This window comes from Peromyscus maniculatus, chromosome 2 (assembly GCF_049852395.1).
Source record: "Peromyscus maniculatus bairdii isolate BWxNUB_F1_BW_parent chromosome 2, HU_Pman_BW_mat_3.1, whole genome shotgun sequence".
NCBI lineage: Eukaryota > Metazoa > Chordata > Mammalia > Rodentia > Cricetidae > Peromyscus > Peromyscus maniculatus.
This window is the reverse complement of record NC_134853.1, coordinates 142985223-143009449: the sequence shown is the minus strand read 5'-3', so window position 1 is coordinate 143009449 and position 24227 is coordinate 142985223. Positions and strand designations below refer to the sequence as shown.

At 47.8% G+C, this 24227-nt stretch overlaps 1 protein-coding gene across 11 annotated transcripts in view; it reads right to left on the bottom strand.

Annotated features, from left to right (window-relative positions):
• Inpp5b (inositol polyphosphate-5-phosphatase B) overlaps positions 1–24227 on the bottom strand; it is a 69965-nt gene that overhangs the window by 37190 nt on the left and 8548 nt on the right. For 4 of the 11 annotated variants that reach the window (XM_076565036.1, XM_076565039.1, XM_076565038.1 and 1 more), the window contains exon 7: positions 17908–18291. In XM_076565036.1, coding sequence (XP_076421151.1) covers positions 17908–18291 — 384 coding nt within the window. Of the gene's footprint in view, positions 1–6849; positions 7159–17907; positions 18292–21895; positions 22025–24227 lie in introns of those variants that run through there. The other 7 variants (XM_076565040.1, XM_076565041.1, XM_076565042.1 and 4 more) reach the window with 5 other exon arrangements.

Sequence of the window (24227 nt, the reverse complement as noted above, 5' to 3'; positions counted from 1 at the left end):
TGCTGACGATAAAGCACCGTTTGGGGGATTTCCAGCCGTGAGCAGTACTCGGAACCTTTTCTCCCCAGGACCTGGCATGGACGCTGGTTGTCAACTGCACTTACCGCTCCACAACACCACTCTTCCTCTCTGGCCACAGCTTCCCCACTTCCCCTCTGCCCCTCCCCAGCCTCAGCCCTCCAATCCTTTGTCACCCAGTCCAAAAGGTGACAAGATTTTTCCTTCCTTCTTGTGGTAAGTTACCAGGTCTAGGAATATTATCCTTATTGACTTATTTATTTAGAAATAGGAGCTTACTATGTAATCCTGGCTGTCCTGGAACTTCCTATGTAGACCGGGCTGACCCCAAATTCAGAGGTCCACCAGCCTCTGCCTCTGGAGTGTTAGGATTAAAAGCATGCGCAGCATCAGGCTCCCTTGAAGATTTTTATATTAACCCTCTTCTTCATCCCCTGGCCATGCCTTAGCTTCAGCCTTGATTTCTGCAAAGCTCACACTTGCATTCACCACCTCCAACCCATTGAATCGACAGTCGGAAGAAAGCATCATTCTCAGCAGGTCATTTATGTGTAAAGTCCCTCAACAACTTGGTCATCTTTGAAATAAAACCTGAACATCTGCGTATTAAGCACATGCAAAATCCTCTATAAACAACCCAGACTGCCTCTCCAAGACCTCAATCCACTATTTACCTTTTTGCCATACCCCTGACCCTGTGTATATCTAAGCCCACCCGCCAATTCCATCAACATCAGGTAAGCCACGCCCACCCGCCAATTCCATCAACATCGGGTAAGCCACACCCACCCGCCAATTCCATCAACATCAGATAAGCCACACCCACCTGCCAATTCCATCACATCAGGTAAGCCACACCCACCCGCCAATTCCATCAACATCAGATAAGCCACACCCACCTGCCAATTCCATCACATCAGGTAAGCCACACCCACCCGCCAATTCCATCAACATCAGATAAGCCACACCCACCTGCCAATTCCATCACATCAGGTAAGCCACACCCCCACCAATTCCACCACATTGGGTAAGCCACACCCACCCTTCAGCTCCACTGCCCAACTCAGAACCATCACCTCCATAAAACCACGTCTGGTCCTCTCCTTCTACCCTCTTATTCCACTTACTTCTCCTCCTCCACACACCCCTCCCTTAGGTCTTTTCTTTCCCCTTTATTACTGGGAGGAAGTCAGAGGACAACTCTGTGGAGATGGTTCTTTCCTCCCACCTTCTGTGGGTCCTGGGGATAAAATTCAGGTTCCTGCACTTGCACAGTATCTGCTGAGCTGGCTTGTCAGCATTCTTGTTAATTAGTTCTTACAGTCTTCCTCCGTGTGTGTGTGTGTGTGTGTGTGTGTGTGTGTATGTACATGTGTGTATGTGTGTGTATGCATGTGTGTACGTATGTGTATGTACGTGTGTGTATGTGTGTGTGTATGTATGTGTGTATATGTGTATGTATGTATGTGTGTATGTATGTGTGTGTATGTACGTGTGTGTATGTATGTGTATGTGTGTGTATGTATGTGTGTATGTATGTGTATGTGTGTGTGTATGCATGTGTGTGTATGTATGTATGTGTGTGTATGTATGTGTGTGTATGTATGTGTGTGTATGTATGTGTGTGTATGTATGTGTATGTGTGTATATGTATGTGTGTGTGTGTGTGTGTGTGTGTGTGTGTGTGTGTGTGCAGGTCAGAGGATGACTTTTGAGAGTTGGTTATCTCCTCTGTCGCTTGGGTCTCAGGGACTGCACTCAGGTCGTCAGGCATGGCAACAAGCGCCTTTATCTGCTAAGCCACCTCTGCAGCCTAACTTTGAGGGTTTTTTTAAGATGTACATTTTATTTATTTATTTATCCACTATTTATTTATTTTCAAGGCAGGGTCTTTCTATGAAGCCCTGACTGTGCAAAAGTGCACAATGTTTAGTAGGCCGGCCTTGAACTCCCAAAGATCTACCTGCCTCTACCTCCCAAGTGCTGAGACTAAAGGCATGTGCCACCACACCCAAACTTAAAGATTTCCTCCTTTAATTTTTAAAAATTATTTTATATATATGAGTGTTTGCCAGTACCGTATGTATGCCTGGTGCCTGCCGAGGCCAAAAGGGGCATCAGGTCCCCTAGAACTGTGGTACAAATGACTGGAGATATCATGGCTGCTGGGAGATGAAGCCAAGTCCTCCATAGCCAGTACTCTTAATGGCTGAGCCATCTCTCTAGCCCCAAGATTTATTTTATTTTCAGGTGTGTGTGTGTGTGTGTGTGTGTGTGTGTGTGTGTGTGTGTGTGTGTAGTGGGTAGCCATTCCAGCTTGGATCTGGAAGTTCCAACCCCCATTGAGACTCTGGCAACTGTCACGCCTACGAGGTGGGGCGAGGGGAGGAGCTGGAAACCCGAGAGCTGGATGGGCAAGCGCTCTCTCTGTGTGCGCTCTCTGTGCCTGGACCCTGGACGGTGGAGGTTGACTGTGCAGAGCTCCAGAGAACACCGCTGGATTGCGATACACCTTCCCCAGACCCCCACAACCTATTTATTCCTTCATTTGTAAGTCATCCACTAAATAAATCTTTCTTTTAACTACGTGGAGTGGCCTTTATAATTTTCCCCAATATGTGTGTGTGTGTGTGTGTGTGTGTGTGTGTGTGTGTGTGAGAGAGAGAGAGAGAGAGAGAGAGAGAGAGAGAGAGAGAGAGAGAGAGAGAGAGAGAGAGAATGAGAATATGTACATGTGAGTACAGGTGCCTGAGGAGCCCAGAAGAGGGCATCAATCCCCAGGAGCCAGAGTTATAGGTGGTAATGAGCTGTCTGTGGGTGCCAGGAACTGAACTTGGGGCACCCCTCCAGCATCCCTATGTCTTCTGAGACAGGGACTTGCTGTACAGCCCAGGCTGGCCTCACACTTACCAAACCTGCTGCCCCTGCCTTCCAGTGTCTGGGATCCCAGCACACCCAGCTCGCGGCGCTTGCATCCCAGCAGAGCCCTCCCTGGCTCAGGGGGCTTAGATGTCTCGCCTTGCCAGCCGGACCACAGGCATCTCGGGAGAGGACCCGGGATTCTTTTCCTGCCATCCCTGGCTTGCCACAACAAGTGCTGCTGCATACTTGGCAGCTGATAATGAATACTGAACAAAGCAGTCTCAGTCTTCTCCTCATTGGGGCCATTTCTCAGGGGTGATCTCTGAATGCATTCCTGATGACTACCTGTCATGCCTACACTCCGAGTCATTTCCCATTGACAGCCTGCCTAAATTGGTCAGTCCTAACAACTGCATGCAGCTTGATCTGGGTGTGGAGAAGTATAGAATGTTTTTTTTTCTTTTTTTTAAATTCTGACTCTGAATTCACATCTTAAAAGAAAAAAAAAATCGGGCTGGAGAAATGGCTTAGAGGTTAAGAGCACCGACTGCTCTTCCAGAGGTCCTGAGTTCAATTCTCAGCAACCACATGGTGGCTCACAACCATCTGTAGTGAGATCTGGTGCCCTCTTCTGGTCATACATGCTGTATACATAATAAATAAATAAATCTTTAAAAAAAAAAAAAAGGAAAGAAAGAAAAAATCAACATCTTCTCACACAAGCCAGGCTTAACAGATAATGTTGCCTTTTAGAGCTTCTTCTTAGCCCAAATATCAGTATAGTCAAACACAGACCCACAGAACCTGGCTTCAAAACCTCCAAGGCCAGCGTATATTGGAACTCAGAATTTGGGGCACTCTAGGATGATAGGACATTACCCACACCATTGCGATAAAAATCCCAGTAGAAGCTGAGACGCAGTACAACTTATGAATAGCAACACTTGGGTAAATAAAGTCTATAAATAGACTCATATCGGTAAAAGGAAGTTTCACTGCCAAATCCAGCTGGAGCCAAACAAGACTTCTTTACAGCCCTCAAAGCTTTGGGGAGTTAGAAGCGCTGAGGAAACACTGACGATAACGGTGATGAGTGTGGCCGGCTGTATCACCATGTGCTAGAAAGGACTCTGAATCCATGTTCACATACACGGCATAACCAACACCCATCTGCACACAACATGTGCATATCGCTATGTTAGGATGTAGCTTGTCCACAAGGCTTCTCTGGAAGGTTAGCCTTCATTTAGCAAAGCTGAGTGGTAGTGGAACTTCTTCTTTTTTTTTTTGTTTTTTTTGTTTTTTTCCAGACAGGGTTTCTCTGCATAGCTTTGCACCTTTCCTGGAACTCGCTTTGGAGACCAGGCTGGCCTCAAACTCACACAGATCCTCCTGCCTCTGCCTCCCGAGTGCTGGGATTAAAGGCATGCGCCACCACCGCCCGGCCTGGTAGTGGAACTTCTAGAAGCTGAGGCTCTGAGGTGATCTGGTCTCAAGAGGTGATGCTAGTCTCAAGAGGGATTAAGGTTGTTCCTGTGGGACACCAGTTAGTCACCTCAATAACAAGTCCTTACAGAAAGAACAACCCTCCAGGCAGTGGTGGCACATGCCTTTAATCCCAGCACTGGGGGTTGGGGGGGGGCAGGATTGGGGGGATCTCTGTGAGTTCAAGGACAGTCTGATCTACAAAGAGAGTTCCAGGACAGCCAGGGCTGCACAGAGAAACCCCACCTCAGGGGGAAAAAACAAAACAAAAAAACCTTGGTCCTTAAATCCTTCTGGCTTCACGGTGTGGCCTCTTCTACACACACTACCACACACTGTGAACAAACTTGGACCTTTAGCCTCCAAAACTGTAAGAAGAAACGTCTTCTAAAAATAATTTTAACTAAAAAATATAATTATACCATTTCCCCCATCACTTTCCTCTCTCCAAACCTTCCCACATAACCTTTTCCTTCTCTCTTTCAAACTCATAGCCCATTTTTAAAATTTGTCTTTATACATTATGCAGCTTCAGAGTTTTTCCGGTTTGTTGTTATTATTGTTTTCTGAGACAGGGTTTCTCTATGTAGCCCTGTCTGGTCTGGAGCTCAGCAAATAGACCAGGCTAGCCTCAAACTTACATATCTACCTGCCTCTACCTCCTGAGCGAGTGCTGGGATTAAAGATGTGCATCATCACAGCCAGCCAGGAATTGTTTAAAGTATCAGAAAATAAAGATCTATAAACGTAAAGAAAATCTGGGGGCTGAAGAGATGACTCAGTGGTTGGCCGTTCTTCCAAAGGACCCAGGTTCAATTCCCAGCACCCACGTGGCAGCTCACAACTGTCTATAACCCCAGTTTCAGGGGATCTGACATCCTCACACAAACATACATGCAGACAAAACCCCAATGTACATTAAAAAAAATTACATAAATCTTAAAAAAAAAAGAAGCACCCTTATATAGGCAAAACACCAATTCACATAAAATAATTACTAAATTAATTTAAAAAAGAAAACCAAAAAAAAAAAAAAAAAAAAACAAGAAAGAAAATCTGGAAGGGGTACACAGCAAATATCTAATAATGGTCATTTCACTGTGCTGATGTTTCTCTTTTGCTTATTTCTGCTTTCTTTCTCATTTTGTTTTGGTTTTATTTTTGCAGTGGGCCTCATGTAGTCTAGGCTAGTCATAAACCCACTACGTAGAAGAGAATGACTTTGAACTTCTGATCATCTTGCCTTCGCCTACTGAGAGCTGTGGCTACAGGTGTGTGCCACTATGGCCAGTGAGTTGATACAGGGCTGTGGGTCAAACCTCCGGCTTCGTGCACAGGAGGCAAGCGCCCCAGGGATTGCGCCACATCTCCAGCCCTAATCTGTGGTTTTCTTCTTACATAAAGACACAGGCTTTAGAGTCAGAAACTTAGGTTCAACTGCCTCTGACTGTGTGTGACCTAGAACAAGCTATCTGTTTCCTCGGCTGGAGAAAATCAACCGCGTCTTCCTCCTACGGTTATGTCTTTTTCCATGGTTAACTTGAAGCCATCCTTCACTCAGTAGCCCAGGTGCTCCAGACGTCAAATGAGGCCTGGAGAAGGCCCAAAACTACAAAATGACGATGACAGATGAGGCCTCGAGGCCTGTTTCAAACACTTGATGCCAGGCCTACCACTCATGTGGAGTCTGGGCTTTCATAGGAAAGTAAATTCATGTAAGCTTAAACCCGAATCAAAATACCCTATTCTGGGCTTGTCAGATGGCTCAGATGGGTAAAGCACTCACCATACAAGCCTGGTGACCTGAGTTCAATCCCTGGGACCCATATACAGGTAGAAGGAGAGAACTGACTCCATAATGTTGTCCTCTGACCTCTACAGGCTCACTGACCTCCCCCACACACATAAATTAATATTAAAAAAAAAAAAAAAAAAAACAGAAACAAATTGAACATGCTGATATATACCTTTAATCCTAGGACTTGGGAAGCAAAGGCGGCTAGATCTTTGAGTTTAAGGCCAGCCAGGTCTACATAGTGAGCTCCAGTCTAGCCAGGGCTATATAGTAAGACCCTGTCTCAGGGTACAAAAAAAAAAAAAAACTTTTGAGGACAGGGTGTTTTATACTATAGATGCCCTGTCCAATCGTGTGGCCATTAACTACACTAAACACCTAAAATGTGACTACAGCAAGTGAGAAACTCAGTTATAAATTTCACTTTATATAAGTTACCAGCACATACAGCTGGTAGCGGCGCAGATTTGGGCCTGGTCCCTCCTCTGGGGGCGGCCAGACATCAGGGTTCACTGTCAGCAGCGGCCATCTGGCTCAGCCCTCCTGTCTCTTTAGAGTCCCCACAGGATGCTCTACACTTGGGTGGGTCCCAGGTCAAACTGTGGTCCCACTCTCTGCGCTCTCCCTGAGCTCTCCCTGCAGTCGGCAGCCGCTCTGACCTCAGCTCTGCAATCCTGCCATCCTCTCGCCCTTCTTGTGGGGCCTCCCGAGGGGGTCGGCCAAGTGTCTCTTCATTCTCACAGCTGCTGCTCTGCAGCCAGGCTATCACCTCCTCATTTGCTGCCACAGAGCCTAAGAGGTCCTCCCATTTCTCCTTGCCCAATGGAGTCTCTGGTCTTGGCCACATGAAACTCTGATTTCATCTTTCTGTTCCAAAACTTTCAGGGTTAGACGATGCCTGCAGGTTAAGGCCAAAACTGGTTCAACTGGCACCCAAAGCCCTTTGCATATTGGCTTTACTCTCCCTCATTAATTCACCTCCAGACATCTCAATCTACCAGGACAGGTTCCCACCCACGCCCCCTGACTCCTACTTCCTCCACGAAGCCTCTCCTACTTTCTGGCCACCTCGCCTGTAGAACCCAGCCTCAATTCCTGCCTCCCCTTTCACGAAGCCCTGCTCACCCCCAGAGTCTTCAATAGGTGTCTCTGTAAGTTCAGAGGGCCTTGTTCGGCACTTTTAGAGACAGGAGTTCAGGGAAAACCTTAGGTTTTGAAATAAAAACAGCTGGATATTTTCCTGGCTCCTTCCATTACATCATATAAAACCTCAAGCACTAAATTTGTTTCCTCATTTGCAAAATGGTACTAGAGTGACCATATTTACAAAGAAGCCGAATGATCAGCAAATGCACAGCCATGATGCCTCATACCTGTAACCACAGTACATAGGAGGCTGTGGCAGGAGGACTCTTCAAAGCCAGCCCTGGAGTCACAGTGTGCCCCAGACCAGAAAAGGTACAGAGTAAGACCCTGTCTCAAAATAAAGAGCACAATGTCTGGTACACAGCAGAAGTTTGGCTCTGCTCTTTTCCCCCTGCTCCATTACTACTAACCCCCACACTGCTTGACGGATGTCCTGTCACAATAAAGTATTGGACTATATGCCTTACGGGCTGGAGATGGCTCAGTGGTCAAGAGTCCTTGCTGCTCTTGCAGAGGACCTCAGTTTACTCACCTACATCAGGCTCTTGTAGAGGCTCAAGGTAAAGATGCAGCTCACAACCACCTACAACTCTATCTCCAACAGATCAGACACCCTCTTCTGGCATAGGGTGCATATTGCCCCAGGCCCTTTCCATCTCTCCATTCACCCCCTCCGCTGCTCCCTGGATGCCAGGGAGTGAGCAGCTTTCTTTGACCATGTTCTTCCAGTGAGATGCTTTTGCTTTACCAGAAGTCTAAAGCAAATAGAATTATGGAAAAAGAACAAAGGGAGGGGAGAAAAAGTGGGGAGGGGACTGGAGCGATGACTGTTCTTCCAGGGGTCCTGAGTTCAATTCCCAACGCCCACATGGTAGCTCACAATAACAGGATCTGCTGCCCTTTTCTGGTGTGTAGGCAGACACGCAAAGCACCCATATCTGTTACATACATCTTTAAAAAAAAAAAAAAAAGCAATGGAGACAGATGACTGTGAACTGAAATCTCTGAAACCATGAGCCAAGATAAATCCGTGTGTGTGTGTGTGTGTGTGTGTGTGTGTGTGTGTGTGTGTGTGTGTAGGTGCATGTGTGTGAGCATCCTCAGTGGCCAGAAGAATGCATTGAGTCCCCTGGAACAGGAGTTATGGCTGGTTGTGAACTGCCAACATGAGTGCTGGGAACTGAACTCAGGTCCTCTACAAGAGCAGCAAGTACTCTTAACACTGAGCCATCTCCTGGCCCACTTGAAGTTATTTTCCTCTGAGATTTTGTCATGTTGATTAAAAAGAAACAAAAACAAGACTTGACATACTCCCAAAATTCTTCTTCTTGTTGTGTGAGATGGGGGCTCATGGTGGATGGGAGACTGGCCTCAAACTCAAGAACTCACTACATAGCTGAGGATGGCCTTGAACTCCTGAGTCTCCAGCCTCCACCTCACAGGTATGCACACCACACCTGTCTCCTAGAACTTTTACAGCATATTATTAGGGTCCATAGATCACGGCACTTGCTTAATAAATTACAACTGCAAATAAGAACTGTGACACATTCTGAGCCAAATGTTAAGACTTTGAACGCCACACAAACCTTGAACCTCCCTTTTTTCTTCTTCTTTAGAGGATAAGAGGACATTTTTTGATTAATTATTTTATTATATTATTCTGGGTTACATAAGGCCATCTCCAGGAAAGGATAGGATGCACTTTGAGCACACACACCCCAATGCCCACTCCCCTCCTTCCTCCCCCTCCCTCCCCATTCATCCTCTTCCCTTCCCCTAGATGGTTTCACGGCTACTTGCAGATCATCTATACACATACGATTTTATAGCTCCATGTAAACCTAGGAAGCACAAACGAGGAAAAAAACCATGTAATACTTCATGTGTGTATGACGCTCATGTGTGTGCTTTTTGAGATAGGGTCTCTCAATGACCTGGAGCCTGTGGATTAGGCCAGATTGGCTAGTGAGCCCCCGGGATCCTCTGCCTCTGTCTCCCCAGCACTGGAATTACAAGGGCATACCAGCAACCCAGATCTATGTGGGTGCCCGAGATCCAACTTGTGCTCATGCGGCAAGCTCTTTAAGTACTGAGCTATGCCCCAGCCCCCAACATTTGTTTGCCTCAGAATGACATAATTCCACTTAATGTGATTATTTCTAGGTGCAGGTTGGCCCTGAACTCCCAATTCTTCTGCCACCATGCCAGGCTTTGAGTCTTACTCTTACACAGTGGAAAACTAAGTGTTCACATAGTACCCAGCACACAGGCAAAGAGTTCTTGAGTGGACTTTATAAGTAGGGCACCTCACATTACAAAGAGTGGGAAGAACCCTTTGTTACCTTTGAGCCTGGCCACCAATCCAAACAGTTATGGGCTTTGTTTGTTTGTTTGGGTTTTGTTTTGTCTTTTTTGAGTCAGGATCTATGTATCACCTGGCTGTCTTAGAACTCCAGGGTAGACCAGGCTAGTCTCAAACTCACAGAGATCCCCCTGCCTCTACCCCCAGTGCTGGGATTAAAGGTGTTGCCACCATGAGCGGCTTAGGTGTTTATAGCTTTCCTCAGGCAGGGTAGGTGCCCAGGTCTGCACCCAGCCTTCCTGCAAGTCCTCCTATGCTGTCCTAAGTCAAATAACTATGCTTCAATCATTTGGCTTGTCCACTCTGTTAACATTTACCAGTATCTTGTGTCCTTAAAAAAAAGTACCACAAAACCAGGTCTGGTGGTACATGCCAGTAATCTCAGCACTTGGGAGATGGACACAAGGAAATCAAGATTAAAATGTTGAAGAAGTCAGGGACCCCCTGGGGAGTCGGGACTCAAGTCTAAAAACCACATTTTGCACCCTGAGTCTCGAATTCAAAACCTGGTTTGTACCCTGTACAAATTTAATTAGGTAAAGAAGAACAAAAAACAACCAGCCAAGCTTTTAAAGAGAAACTCCGGTACAACCCCTTGACAAGAGCAGGTCAGTGGTGATGGACTATTAGAGGTGGCTTGACTGTGCCTCCCAGCTCTCTTCAGCAGGCTTCTGTGAACTGTCTGTGGTCTGGTGATAAAGCTGAAAGAGAAGTGGGAAGAACAAGCCAGGAAGCGGGGAAGGAGGCGCAGAGCGGTTCACAGAAGGCGGGGGCGCATGCTGCCTGTGAAGACTACAATTTGTACACTTTCCTCCGCTCAACCAAAGGCGGATTGTTCCCCCTTTGAGAAGTGGCCTCCAGTAGCCCAGGTGGACTTCTTCCTGCCTCCACTTCCCGAGTGCTACAATCACAGGCACAAGCCACACCTGGCTGGCTCACAGAGCCTTTCTTTTGAGCACCTACTGATGCAAAATGCCAAGACCGGCAAGTTCAAGTTTATAAAAACGGAGCCAGGGCTGGAGAGATGGCTCTTGTTGCTGGGCCTGCTGATCTGAGTCTAATCCCAGGATCTGAATGGTGGAAGGAGAGAACCAAATTGTCCTCTGACCTCCAGACTTGCCCCACGTGTGTGTGTGTGTGTGTGTGTGTGTGTGTGTGTGTGTGTGTGTGTGCGCGCGCGCGTGTGTGTGTGTGTGCGCGCGCGCGCGCGCGCGCGCGCGCACATAAATTTTTCAAAAATGCAACCTCACACCAAGTTGTGTTGGCACACACCTTTAATCCCAGCACTCGGGAGACAGAGGCAGGAGGATCTCTGAGTTCGAGGCCTGCCTGGTCTACAGAGTGAGTTCCAGGACAGCTGAGGCTACACAGAGAAACCCTGTCTTGAAAAACAAACAAACAAAAATTGCAGCTTAGCTGGTCATGGTAAAACATGCCTTTAATCGAAGCACTGGGAGGTAAAAGAGGCAGGTGGATCTCTGTAACTTCAAGGACAGCCAGAGCTACATAGTGAAGACCCTGTCTCAAAAAAAAAAAAAAATGTCAAGTCAATGAAGAGGTGAAAAAGTACAGGACTTTACCAAAAAACAATAAACAACATTTGAGGTGAATAAAGGTTGAGTCATGGTGCGGATGAGACTAGAGAGGCCAGCTGTGGTGAAGCTGAGTAGGACCTGAATGCCACACAAAGGGACCTGAACTTTATTCCATAGGCACTGCGGTGTGGAGCAATATTCTCAGACACAGAGTGGGATGTGATGCAAAGTGTGCTTTAAGGAGATCCCGGAAGGAGAGAGAAATTTAAGTACAGGTAGAAGGGCTTGGGGGCTGGGGGTGTGGCTCAGTGGGAGAACAACTGTCTAGCATGAGCAAGGTACTAGAGGCTTGATGCCCAGAACAGAAAGAAAGAGAGAGAGAGAGAGGGAGGGAGGGAGGGAGGGAGGGAGAAAAGAAGGAAGGAAGTAGGTAGGGGAAGACTAATAAGGGGCACTTCAATTGTCTAGGTAAGAATGAACTCAAAGTCAGGGGGTGGTGGCACACGCCTTTAATAATCCCAGCACTCGAGAGGCAGAGGCAGGCGGATCTCTGTGAGTTCGAGGCCAGCCTGGGCTACCAGGTGAGTCCCAGGAAAGGCGCAAAGTTACACAGAGAAACCCTGTCTCGAAAAACCAAAAAAAAAAAAAGAATGAACCCAAACGAACACAGGGCGGTGGCGCACACCACTCAGGAGGCAGAGGCAGGCGGATCTCTGAGTTGTAGGCCAGCCTGGTCTGTGGAGAGAATTCCAGGACAGCCAGGGCTACACTGAGAAATGTTGTCTCAAAAAACAGGGGGAAAAAAAGGAATGCTCTTGCACTGTGGGGATTCTGACATGTGAGTAGACAGAGGCAGTGCTGCACTCAAAAAAAAGACAAAATTTGCTTAACAGATGTGAGAGAGCAGAATCAAGAGTGACCACAGGATACGGGACATAGTAGCCCAGCATGCTGGAAGCCGAGGCAAATTTGCCATGAGTTCAAAGCCAGCCTATGCTACTTCAGGAGCTCAAGGCTAGCCTGGGCTATAGGAAGCTCTGTTTCAAAAAAAAAAGGAAGGAGAGAGAGGAGTGGACAGAAACTTAGCTGAGTCAGCAGTTCACTACCTCACTTGCAATCCAGGACTTGGAAGGCTACGGCAGAAAGGATGTACAGTTCTCACTAGAAGAAACCACTCCTGGATAGGCTCAAGACACCGCCGGGGTCTAAGCTCTTGTGGATAGGCATATGCAGTATCTGTTTCCCAAGCAAAAGGACCCAAGTAAGGAAGCATTCCTCCTTCCAGGAAGCAAGTTTACAGATGTAAGATTGGCAGTCACTGGGCTGGGAAGGAAACGGCTCGGTAGGTAAGAGCACTCACTGGACAAACCAGGGACAAACGTGAGGACCTGAGTTCAGATCCTCACACCCCAGAAAAAGACATACAGAGCATGGCTGTGTGTGCTGTAAGCCCAGCATTGGCAAGAAGGGTCTGTGGGCACAAGAAGACGGCTGGGACTCAATGGCCACCAGCCCAGAGGAAAACAGTGAAGCGCCAGGGTCACTGAGAGCTCTTGACTCAGGGAATGAGGCAGAAAGCGATGGAGGAGGGCACCTCACTCCCTCTTCCACCTACAAAGGCATCTGTAAACCCACACACACGTATACACACAGGCACACACCGCACGCACGCACGCACGCACGCACGCACGCACACACACAAAGGAAAAAGAAAGAAAAGGACAATTAAGACAGGTTACTAGTGTTGTACCAAGAAGCAACAGTTTTTCATTTTTAAAATATCCAGGACATTGGGACACATACTTTGCTTAAATCCTTATCAAAATACCAAGAATGAAAGCCTCTTCCCTGTTACATATGCTAGCTTCAGTTCATATATGGATCATGTGTAAAGTCTACCAAATTATGAAAAGTATTTTTCACTCTTTTTTCTAGTACTGAGGATTCAGGACCTTGCACATACTGGCAAGCTAGGATCTATGTAGCCTCCCTAGTGCTGAGATTACAGGCATGTGCTACCATGCCCAGCTATTTTTGTTCTTATTGGGATTTTTGTTGTTGTTGTTTTAAGACAGGGTTTCTCTGTGTAACAGCCCTGACTATCCTGGAACTCTCTCTGTAGACCACTCTGGCTGCGAACTCACAGAGATCCACCTGCCTCTGCCTCCTAAGTGCTGGGATTAAAGGTATGCGCCACCACCACTCAGTTATTTTTCTTCTTTGTGTTTTTGTTGTTGTTACTGTGTGTTTGAAGCAACAACAACAACAACACACACACATCAGTTTCTCTGCCTCAACACTGTCCTTCCTCTAGTAAATATTGATGCTTCCCTCTTCCTGAACTGTCAGGCCCTGAGGATGTCTGTAAAGATCTACTCCTAATTGAGTGGGTCACCTCTCTTGTTCCAGACAAGACATTGCAGAGTTCCAAAACCAACTATTTTCTTTTTTTTTTTTAATTTATTTTTATTTTATGTGCATTAGTGTTTCTGCCATGGGTGTAGGGTCCCGTGGAACTGGAGTCACAGACAGCCTTGAGCTGCCATGTGGGTGCTAGGAGTTGAACCCGGGTCCTCTGGAAGAGCAGCCAGTGCTCCCAACCACTGAGCCATCCCTCCAGCCCCCCAACTATTTTCTTAAGCAAAGAGTTATTAAGGAGGGTTGCCTGTTGTAGAAACAAGAGGTTGAATGGGACAAGGAAGAAAAATGGAGACAGAAACAACAAAAGGAAGAAAGGTGAGTACCGTTTTGTTTAAAGAAACAAGTGACTCAAAATAAATCAATTTGCTTAGGAGCCTGAAGAACTTCCTATGCAGCGGACACGACGGGCAGTATTTCCACCTCAAAGATAAACAAAGGCAAATTCATCTGCTCCACAATGAAAGGATATATTGGTCACACAGGTTTTACTTATTAATACAGACAAAGCCAGATGAAAGAGACAGAAAAGCAGCCCACAGGCTATTTTTCTTACCACTCTCTCTGGCTCTGACTCTGGTAATCTAGGTTACCCTTTACGCTACCCTGAGATATAAATAGCAGTCACTTCCTTTCACAGGCCAGGCAGAGTTTAGTGCTTTGCTTCCTGGGTCCAGGGGAAAATATTCATAACACACTTCAGTGAGAATTTGGTTACAGAGCTAGAGCGAGAGCTCGGCCAGTAGGTGTCTGCTGTAGAAGCATAGGGACCCCCAAGTTTGACCCCCAGCAGCCAGGCGCGATGGCTTCACCGGTAATCCCAGGACTGGGGAGGCAGAGACAGGAGGATTCTTGGGACTTTTTAACCAGCCAGCCTAGGCTAATCAGAACTCCAGATCAAGGAGAGACCCTGTCTCCAAAAACGAGATGAATGGATGGCTCTTGGGAAACAACTGAGGTGAACTATGGCCTCCAAACACACACACACACACACACACACACACACACACACACACACACCCCTACTACAAAGCTGCCTAACTTCATTTGAATCAGCTAGAAGAAAAGAACTTGCTTCAAAACACCAAAATTGGTTATTACCACTTTGTTGGTTTTTAAAATTACACCTGTTCCTTTATTTGTTATGAATTTGTGTGTGGGTACAGGTGTGTGATGTGAATGGGCACATGAGTGCCATGGTGCAGGTGTGGCAGGCAGAGGGCAATTCGTGGGGGTCAGTTCTCTCCTTCTACCGTAGAAATTCCAGGGGTCAAACTCAGGTCATCAGGCTTGGCGGCAAGTGCCTTTACCTCATGTGCCATTTTGCTGGACCCCAGCTCCTGTTCTTGTTGAATTACCCCCCGGGACTTCAGCTTTCCCATGTATAGCTCTGAATCCTCCAGAATACAAGTCCACGTCTCTGCCACGAACCCAGACTGAAATGCTAGTGAACTTTTTACAAAATGACTCAGATGGTACTGAGCCCCATACGGTATCCCCAGTGGAGCTGTATGAATTAAGAGGCCCTTGGTTGCCAGAGAGCAATAACGAGGCATTTCTCCCAAGCCACACTCTTCTTATTAAGGAAGGAAAGAGCATCCCAAAGTTAAGAGCAATAAAATAAGCAATGAAGCAGAACAGCTACTGTCTGAAGAAAGAGGGACCAGTCTAAAGTCAAAACAAGACCATAATGCTCTGGAAACCAAGAGCATTGGCCACTGTGATTCCATGCCACAGCCCAGCACCTAGACATCTGTGACATGCTGAAGACACAGACCTAATCAGAAACTAGCTCCATCTCTTTTTCCTGCTACAGCCCCACCAAGTCGCCCTGGAACTCTCTTGTTTAAATCTCTGCGTGGTAAGTTTGCATGTGTATATGCAATCCTCACCTTCCACCTTGTTTGGGACAAAGTCCCTCCTTCATCCATGAATACAGTAGGGTCGGTGGCCTTGGAGCTCCCAGAAAGTCTCCTGTCTCCACCTCCCCATCTCACTACAGGAACCCTGGAATTACAGATGCCCACGATATGGTACCTGGCTCTACACGGGACCCAGGGATATGAACTCAGGTCCTTGCACTTGCAAGGTGAGCACTTTTACTCACTGAACAATCCCCCCAGCCTCAACTTGGCACTCGAATTCAGCTGAGACAAATCAAAGAAAGGAGTTTGGAGTGGGGGAGCACTAAAGTGAGGTCTTCCTCTAACAAGGCCAAGGGATGGGATGAAAATTAGATCCGCTTTGTCCCCCAAACACCTAGACCTCCAAGGTGCCCTTGTTTACCCTACAAGGACCATCCTGCTGCTAGGTTGACCCTTTGCCCACCCAGCTCTTTGTATACACTAGACCTTTCTCCATCAGAACGTCAGCTCCTAAAGTATAGCTGGTTTTGTTGTTGTTTTAATAGTAGGATGGTGTCTCATTCCAGGGAGCCCATCTGACCACTGGCCTTGAGCTCACCGGTATACCTAAGACGACTCTAAACTCCTAGTCCTGCTTCCACCTGTCAAGAGCTGGGATCCCAGGCATCTGCTACCACACCTGGCTGCAAACAGCACCGGGAGGCAGCCTTTCGCCTTGGGTTAGTTCCCCAGGTTTTGGGGAAGTGGGTATTTTGATGGTCTACAGATGGGAAGAATCAAAATCCACTACTTGTTTCCACTGAAGCTGAATCTACTGGTGCATCCCGAGATGGCCCAAAGGGTTCCTGCCATCTCTTAAAAGAAGCAACTCTCTGTTCAGGGCCAGAGCAACTCTGGAATCAGAGACGGCCCAAACAGAAATAAATGCAGGCTTGGTTGGGTACCATTCTTTCCAATTTCAACAGCAGCAACCTAGCAGCTACTCACGCAATCTCACATACTGTCGGGTATTCTGATGGGGATGAATCTTCTGAATTAAAAGTCAAAGCAAAATCTTGACAGTAAGTCCTCTCCATCACGTGGCCGGTTTTTCCCTTTGTGAAGAGAAATGAATGCTTCTGCCACCGGTGCACATTTCTCACCCTGAGGCAGATAACTCTTTTCAGAGCTGGCTGGCCTGATTTTCTCATGCTCTGTATCTCTCTCCTGGAAGCCCAAAGAACTCCCAATAGCCCAGCTCCGGCATGTGGGCAGAAGCCAGGACCCACCTCTTTGTGCGGCCACCGGGCCTGTTCTCCACTTAACTGCGTTTCTGGCAGCCTCTTGTGAAGGACCAGAAGAGGATGTTAATCTTAAACACGCACCGGTCCCAGTACCACAGACCAGAAGGTCATGGAAACCGAATCGACAGCTGCACAAGTGAACTTTGAGATAAGCCCAAGAAAGACGCACACTATCTGTGCCATCAGGGGCTTCGTGGGCATCTTGTGGTGGTTTCGAGGAAGGAAGGACTGAGGAAGTCCTCTGCCGCCTAGTTTCCTCTCGTTTTACAAACACTTGCCCAACGTGTCACCTCGCCCCACTCTTCATACTTTCCAAGCCTTGTAATTGCAAACGTCCCGGCCCATACTTGACAAGGCTACTTGACAGACTTTCATGGCTAGCAAAGGACCGACAGGAGTGATAGAAATGGGCATTGGGGATTGCGCCAAAGCCCTCAGGAGCCTGCAGCTTCATGGACAACACCTTGGGAAAAACAAACACCAGAGAGCCCCAAATCACAGGGCTGACCCAAATCTCAGCCCCGAGCCTCTCTCTGCCTCTGCAAAGGACAATATCGTGTTCAACAATCAGCCTTTGTGCCGTACATGAGCCACCAAGGGACAAATGGCAAAAGCCTAGCTGGGCTCACCTGTAACCTCATCCCTGAGGGCCTCCAGTCTCACAGCAGCCAGGGCTCTCCTGCGCTCCAGCTCCGTGCACCGGCCACTCTGTCCCAGCGGCAGAGGAGCACAGAGAGCGCCAGCAAGGACCACATCTCCTTCGGAGACAGCTCTGTCACAGTCGCGCACACCCCCACAGACACTCGCCACCCTCCCGAGGCCGGGACGGAGGAACTACCTCGGCTGGAGAAACTGAAACGCCCAGAGAGGTAACAAGCAGCCCGGAGGTCACGCACCCGGCCACCAACGGGACTTCCCTAACCCCTCGGCCTCAGGATTCCCGGGGACCCGCGGATCACCGGCCTGTCGCCCCCACGCCGGGCGGAGAGTAACTTCCCAGCAGAACTGGAGCCTCAGCATCCCCGCCTCGCCGGCGGCCAAGACCTTGACCTTCGCCCCCACACAGCCATCGGCCGACCCGCCAGTCCTCCCGAAGACCCGACACCTCAGCCCCGCTCCGCAGCGACCGCCCGACCTGCACAGTCGCCTTCCCGAGAGCCGCCGCCCGCCGACATTTCCCAGTCTGCTTCCTCAAGCGCTTCATCCCGCCGCCCGCCGCGCGCTCTCCGTCCTCCCTCAGGCCCGCCCCCCTGCGCCTCCTCCGCCAATAGAAATTCTGACTCCTCCGTGGCTCCGCCCCCCAAAGCAGAATGTAGCAAGGGCCCCTGAAGCAAGACATCCTCCAATCCTCGCCGTGCATTCCCAGACTGATACCTGCCTCCTCCAATGGGCGTGAACCCGCTCTGGGTACCCGGGTCCGAGTTCCACTCGCGCGGTTTCGGCGACTGGACATCTGCCCCTGCACACCTGTGTCTAGACAGCCACCGGAACTCGGGATCCCGCGTCTCAGGGTCAAAACCTGTGGCAGGGACAATGGAGCACAGAGTGAGGCACGGGTTTGAAAAGCCCGCTGCACTTCTGTAAGACTGTGTGTAGTGGAGACTCTGCAAGCCCGCTTTCCTCTTTGCCCAGCGTGGATCTGAAATCCAAATACAATTAATAGAAGTGAAGACGAAAGTGCTCTGCCAAAGCAACACTGCGTCATTATCCAACAAACTTTATTAGGTAGGGAACTATTATCCTAATTTTATAGAGGAGGCAACTAAGTTCAGAAAGGCTAGATGCAAGGTCACAAAGTGAGTGGTAAATTCTGGAGACTTAACCGGATGCCTGCACTAGAAAATGGGTTGGGGGACTTAACTACCTCCATCCTCCACCTGCAACTTCCTGGCCTCTTCTGATAACCCAGAAGTAAGCTGTATATCATATGTAATGAAATATGCTATTAAGACAAGCTCTCTGGCCGGATGCCGGTGGCGCACGCCTTTAATCCCAGCACTAGGGAGGCAGAGCCAGGCGGATCTCTGAGTTCAAGGCCAGCCTGGTCTACAGAGTGAGATCCAGGACAGGCACCAAAACTACACAGAGAGACCCTGTTTAGGGGCGGGGAGCCCTCTGGGGGTCTGGCGATGTAGCTGGGTAGACTGCGTGTCTAGCATGCACCAAGCTGCTTGTGGGTTCAATACCCAGCACCACATAAAACTGGTGGTGGTGGGGACATATCTGTAATCCCAGAACTCAGAACATAGTAGTGGAAGGATCGGAAGTTAAGGACCATCCTAGACTACACTCATGTAATCTCAGCACTTAGGAAGCTGAGTCAGGAAGATTGTGAATTCCAGGCCAGCCTGGGCAATATAGTGAAATCTTGTCTACAGAAATACCAAGGCAACCTTCTGATACTCCTAACTCTTTTGGCACCCCTCCTCTCCAGAAGTTCCTGAGCAACTGTTGCCTCTGACTCAAACCCAGGTCTCACTCCCAAGCCCTGGCATCAACCCTTCTTGCTAAACCCTTCTTGTTGTCCTGCCTGCTCAACTTGTAGAACTGCATGAGCCAGATCCAACTGAATTGGGTTTGCAAGGACATCATACTGAGGAGCCCTCAGCTCGAGTCTTGGGCTGTGGCATGGCCGGACACTGCTTTCAAATTATTTTCAGTGGTACTTAGTACCAACCCCTATCCAGCCTCAACTGACGCTCACAACACCCCTAGATTATAAGATAAGGGAAGTTTATCTCTCCCTTTCCTTCGAACAGACCATAAAACGAATGCCTGAAGAAGTGAAAGAGCCACCCACATTCACATACAGGAAGTGGCCGAGCTGGGGTCTGAACTGAAATTGTGGCATTCTGCGGGCTTTAGTGTCCAAAGCTGCCTTGTTACTTCAGCTCATGAATGGTCCCAGATTAAGTTTTTTACATGTTCTGTGTCAGCTTATACACGACTTTTAAAAAAAGCATTTTTAAGATGTGTTTTACTTTGCTGAAACAGGGACTCACTATACAGCTCTAGCTGTCCTGGAACTGGCTATGTAAACCAGGCTGGCCTTGAACTCACAGAGGTCCACCTGCTTCTGCCTCCTGAGTGCTGGGATTAAAGGTGTGTACCACCATACCTGGCCATTACTAGTCTCTTTAATTGCAAAATTGGGGTCAGTGGGCAAGACTAGACTATTGGGGTTACCAGACCTGGGGGTTTTGTCCTAAAATTTGGGTCGTCAATAAAACGGGACATCTACTCCATACTACTATTGCTCCACAGATGGAAAAAGATAATCATGGTTTGTTTTGCATTAGCTAGATAGCTAGAAAAATGTCTAGCCTACAGTAGGTACTCAGTTAACATGAGCTCATTCCTTTCTTTACCTATTGTTTCTTGGCCAAGACACTGCCTTACCCAGAGAGGATTAATGAGGACAGCCTGGTTCCTTCACTTGGAGCCTCATCCTGGACCCTAATCACTTCATATGTAAAGCTCAAGTGTTGGCTGGTGGACAGCCAAAGGTCTGTCCCTGTCACCCAGGTTCCTTCCTAAGGAAGCACTGTCATAATGGTCAGAGAAACAAGAGTTAGTACATAACTTCCCTGCTGGTTACCCCAGCCACGGTGTGGACCCCCAAGGAAAAAAACGAGTAAGAGAGTAAGAGATCTGCAGGGCAGACACCCAAGCCTAAAGTAACATATCCTTAATCAATCAGTCGGTGGAGGCGCACACCTTTAATTCCAGCACTCGGGAGGCAGAGGCAGGTGGATCTCTGTGAGTTTGAGGCCAGCCTCGGCTACAGAGTGAGATCCAGGACAGGTTCCAAAGCTACACAGGGAAACCCTGTCTCAAAAAAAAAAAAAAAAAATCAGTCTCTCACTCTCTGTGTCTGTCTCTGACTGTCTGTCTCTCTCATACACACACACACAGACACACACACACACACACACACACACACACACACACACACACACACTTGTAATAATTCATTTGGCTTCCTAATTCCTTCATTTGCACATACCATGCACACACACACACACACACACCTCTATGAAAAATGCACCTAGCAACCTCAGAACCACCTAAACCTCCTACCTGTATGGACTACACATACTCCCACCTCTGAACAACAGTGTTAGTTTCTCCACCTCTGGTAGCAATCAAATTTAGACAGTTTTTTATTCCATCCTCTTCCCAATGGATCTGCGTATGACGAATAGAAGGCCTGACCCAGCCTAACTTACTTTGGGTGCATCAACAGTAAGGCAAAATTGTGTCCTTTAGTAAGCTTTTAGAGAAAATTCTCTATTTACCATCTTATGCCTATGAATAATTGGGAATGCATATGATTAAAATCAGAGGCATTATGGGGAGAGGTACACACAGTAAAAAAAAATGAATGTATGACAACCCACCAATCAAAATAGAGGACCACCAAACTACACCCCTTGGTAGCAAATTCCTTCGTACACTAGGCTGTAGCCCAGGACCCTTGAGCATCCTCACTAGGCAGCCCTGTCAGTCTTGGCAGTGTCTTCCTCTGTAACTTCCACTACACCTTTGCTTTGCTGAAGTTAGCTTGCTTCTTTTGCAAATCTGTGTGAGCCTTTCATTTCAATTCTTTGGATAAGAGGCCAAGAACCTGGAAACAGGCAGCCCAGACTCTGACCACAGGTAATAATACCACACTCTCTTCATCTACTCAGCAAATATTTATTTCATGTCTAAGTACGGGCACTGTTCTAATCAGTTGGGATAAAGTTGTCAACACAACCCAAACTCATGGCCCCAAGGTACCTTTGATCTCATCTGAATGATTTCCTCACTCTCTCTCTCTCTCTCTCTTTCTTCCCCAGTCCCATGGCCATGTCCCTGGTCCAAGCCTCATTTTGAAAAATCAATTTATTTTATGTGAATAAATGTTTTGCCTGCATCTGTACATGTGTACTATGCAAATGCTGGTACCCAAGGAAGCCAGAAGAGGGCGTCAGGTCCCCTAGAACTGGAGTTTAAGCTGCCTTGTGGGTAGTGGGAATCATACCCAGGGCCTCTGCCAGAGCAGCCAGTGCTCTGAACCGCTGAGCCCCCTCTCCTGGCCCTAAGCCTCTTCTTCATGCCTGAACCATGGTGGCACATACCTGCTTGTTTTTCTACTGCTTCCCCTGCTGCAGGTTCCTGCTGCCTTCCATACCTGTTGCCAGAGGAGCTTCTCAAGCTTGCAAATCTTACTGGGAACGTTTGGAAACTAAGGCCTCTCCACCAGCTACAGGGCAGAGTCCAAGCTCCTCTGGACTTTGTTACTCTACATGAGCTGCCCTTTGCTGGCTTCTCCTGGCTCAGCTCTCTCCACACCTGTCCAAGTTCAGTCCCACAATTGCTCCTCCCCGAGTCCCACTGCTCTTTCCCTTCCTTTTGTCTGACGGGGGGGGGGGGGGGGGGGGGGGGGGGGGGGGGGGGGGGGGGGAATGCTTGTTCTTTCTTACAGTCTGGCAGTCAACATCACCTCCTCCAGGAAGCTTTTCTCTGAACACTTTACATGGAAAGGAAGGCACAGGCCAAGGAAGCCCTGGAGCACAGCCTCGGGATCCAGGGACATCTAGCCAGTCCTGGTCTCACCTAGGATGCACTCACTGTTTACTACCTTGCTAGCCATATAGGCAGTCAGGGCACTTGCCCTCACTAAGCAAGCCTGAGTTCCTTCATCTATATAATAGACTTGCTGATAATAATACCGTACTATATGATCATAACCTTGTAAGGTTATGATAAGGATTAACTGTTTTAGAAAAGAGTCTAAGCCAGGTGGTGGTGACACATGCCTGTAATCCCAGCACTTGGGAGGTGGAAGCAGGAAGATCTCTTTGAGTTCAAGGCCAGCCTGGTCTACAGAATGAGTTCCAAGACAGCCAGGGCTGTTACACAGAGAAACCCTGTCTTAAAAAACTTTAGACATGTATAGAGAGGGGACTGTGTACTAGCCATTTTCACAGATGTTATTTCTTTTTATCCCCCCCCCCCCCCCGAGAAAGATACAGTAGACTACAAAAACAAGCCTGGAGTGGTAGCACACATTTTTAATCCCAAAACTGGGGAGTCAGAGGCAGGAATATCTCTGTGACTTTGATGCCAACCTGGTCTATAGAGAGCCACTCTGTTTCAAACCTCCCCCAAAGAGGAAGTGAAAGAGGAATGAAGGAAGGATAGAGGGAGGGAGGGAAGGAAGGAGAAGGAGAGGAAGAGAAGGAGGAGAAGAAGGAGGAGAAGGAGGAAGAGTTGGAGGAAGGAGGATTTAGAGCTTGCACACAGTGAAGGACTGGTCAGACTCAAGGGCTGTGTAACTGCAGAGCCCTGCTTTTTGCCTTAACAGATTGACTTTCTCTTACTCCACTTCCCTGGGACAAGAAGGGATTCAGAATTCAGATGCTGGGGCTGGAGAGATGGCTCAGAGGTTGAGAGCACTGACTGCTCTTCCAGAGGTCCTGAGTTCAATTCCCAGCAACCACATGGTGGCTCACAACCATCTGTAATGAGATCTGGTTCCCACTTCTGGCCTGCAGTCATACCTGCTGTATACATAATAAATAAATCTAAAAAAGAAAGAAAGAAAGAAAGAAAGAAAGAAAGAAAGAAAGAAAGAAAGAAAGAAAGAAAGAAAGAAAGAAACCTCTATAGCAGAATTCAGATGCTGGGCTATTTGGGACATGCTGATACCCTTAGAAAGGGAATCCAAGGCCGGGCGGTGGTGGCGCACGCCTTTAATCCCAGCACTCAGGAGGCAGAGCCAGGCGGATCTCTGTGAGTTCGAGGCCAGCCTGGGCTACCAAGTGAGTCCCAGGAAAGGCGCAAAGCTACACAGAGAAACCCTGTCTCAAAAAACAAAGAAAAACAAAAAAAAGAAAGAAAGAAAGAAAGTGAATCAAAGTCTAAATGCAAAATTCATGCATACCTCATGTATACCTTACACACATAGATTGAGGTGATTATATTCAATATTTAATAATTTTGGCTAAAAACAGAATTTCATGATGTAGTATTTTCCATTTGTAGTACAATGTTGGCAATCTAAAAATTCTGGATTTTTAGTGGCCCATGCCTTTAGTCCCAACACTCAGCCAGCAGAGGCAGGTGGATCTCTGAGTTTAAGGCCAGCCTGGTCTATGGAACAACTTCCAGAACAGCTAGGGCTGTTACACAGAGAAACATTGTCTCTTGGGAAAAAAACAACAACAACAAAGTAACAATGAAATGGATGGAACTGAATTTCAGGAGAGTACTACTGTAGCCTGCACAAGGCCGGTTTTGATCCCCAGCACTATGAACCCAGGCACCTGTAACCCTAGCACTCGAGAGGTAGAGATATGAGGATCAGGAGTTCAAGGTCATCCTTGGTTACACAGTGTGTTCAAAGCTGGTCTATGTGAGACCCCACCTAAAGAAAACTAAGTAAGTTTGGGCCTATACACTTAGCAT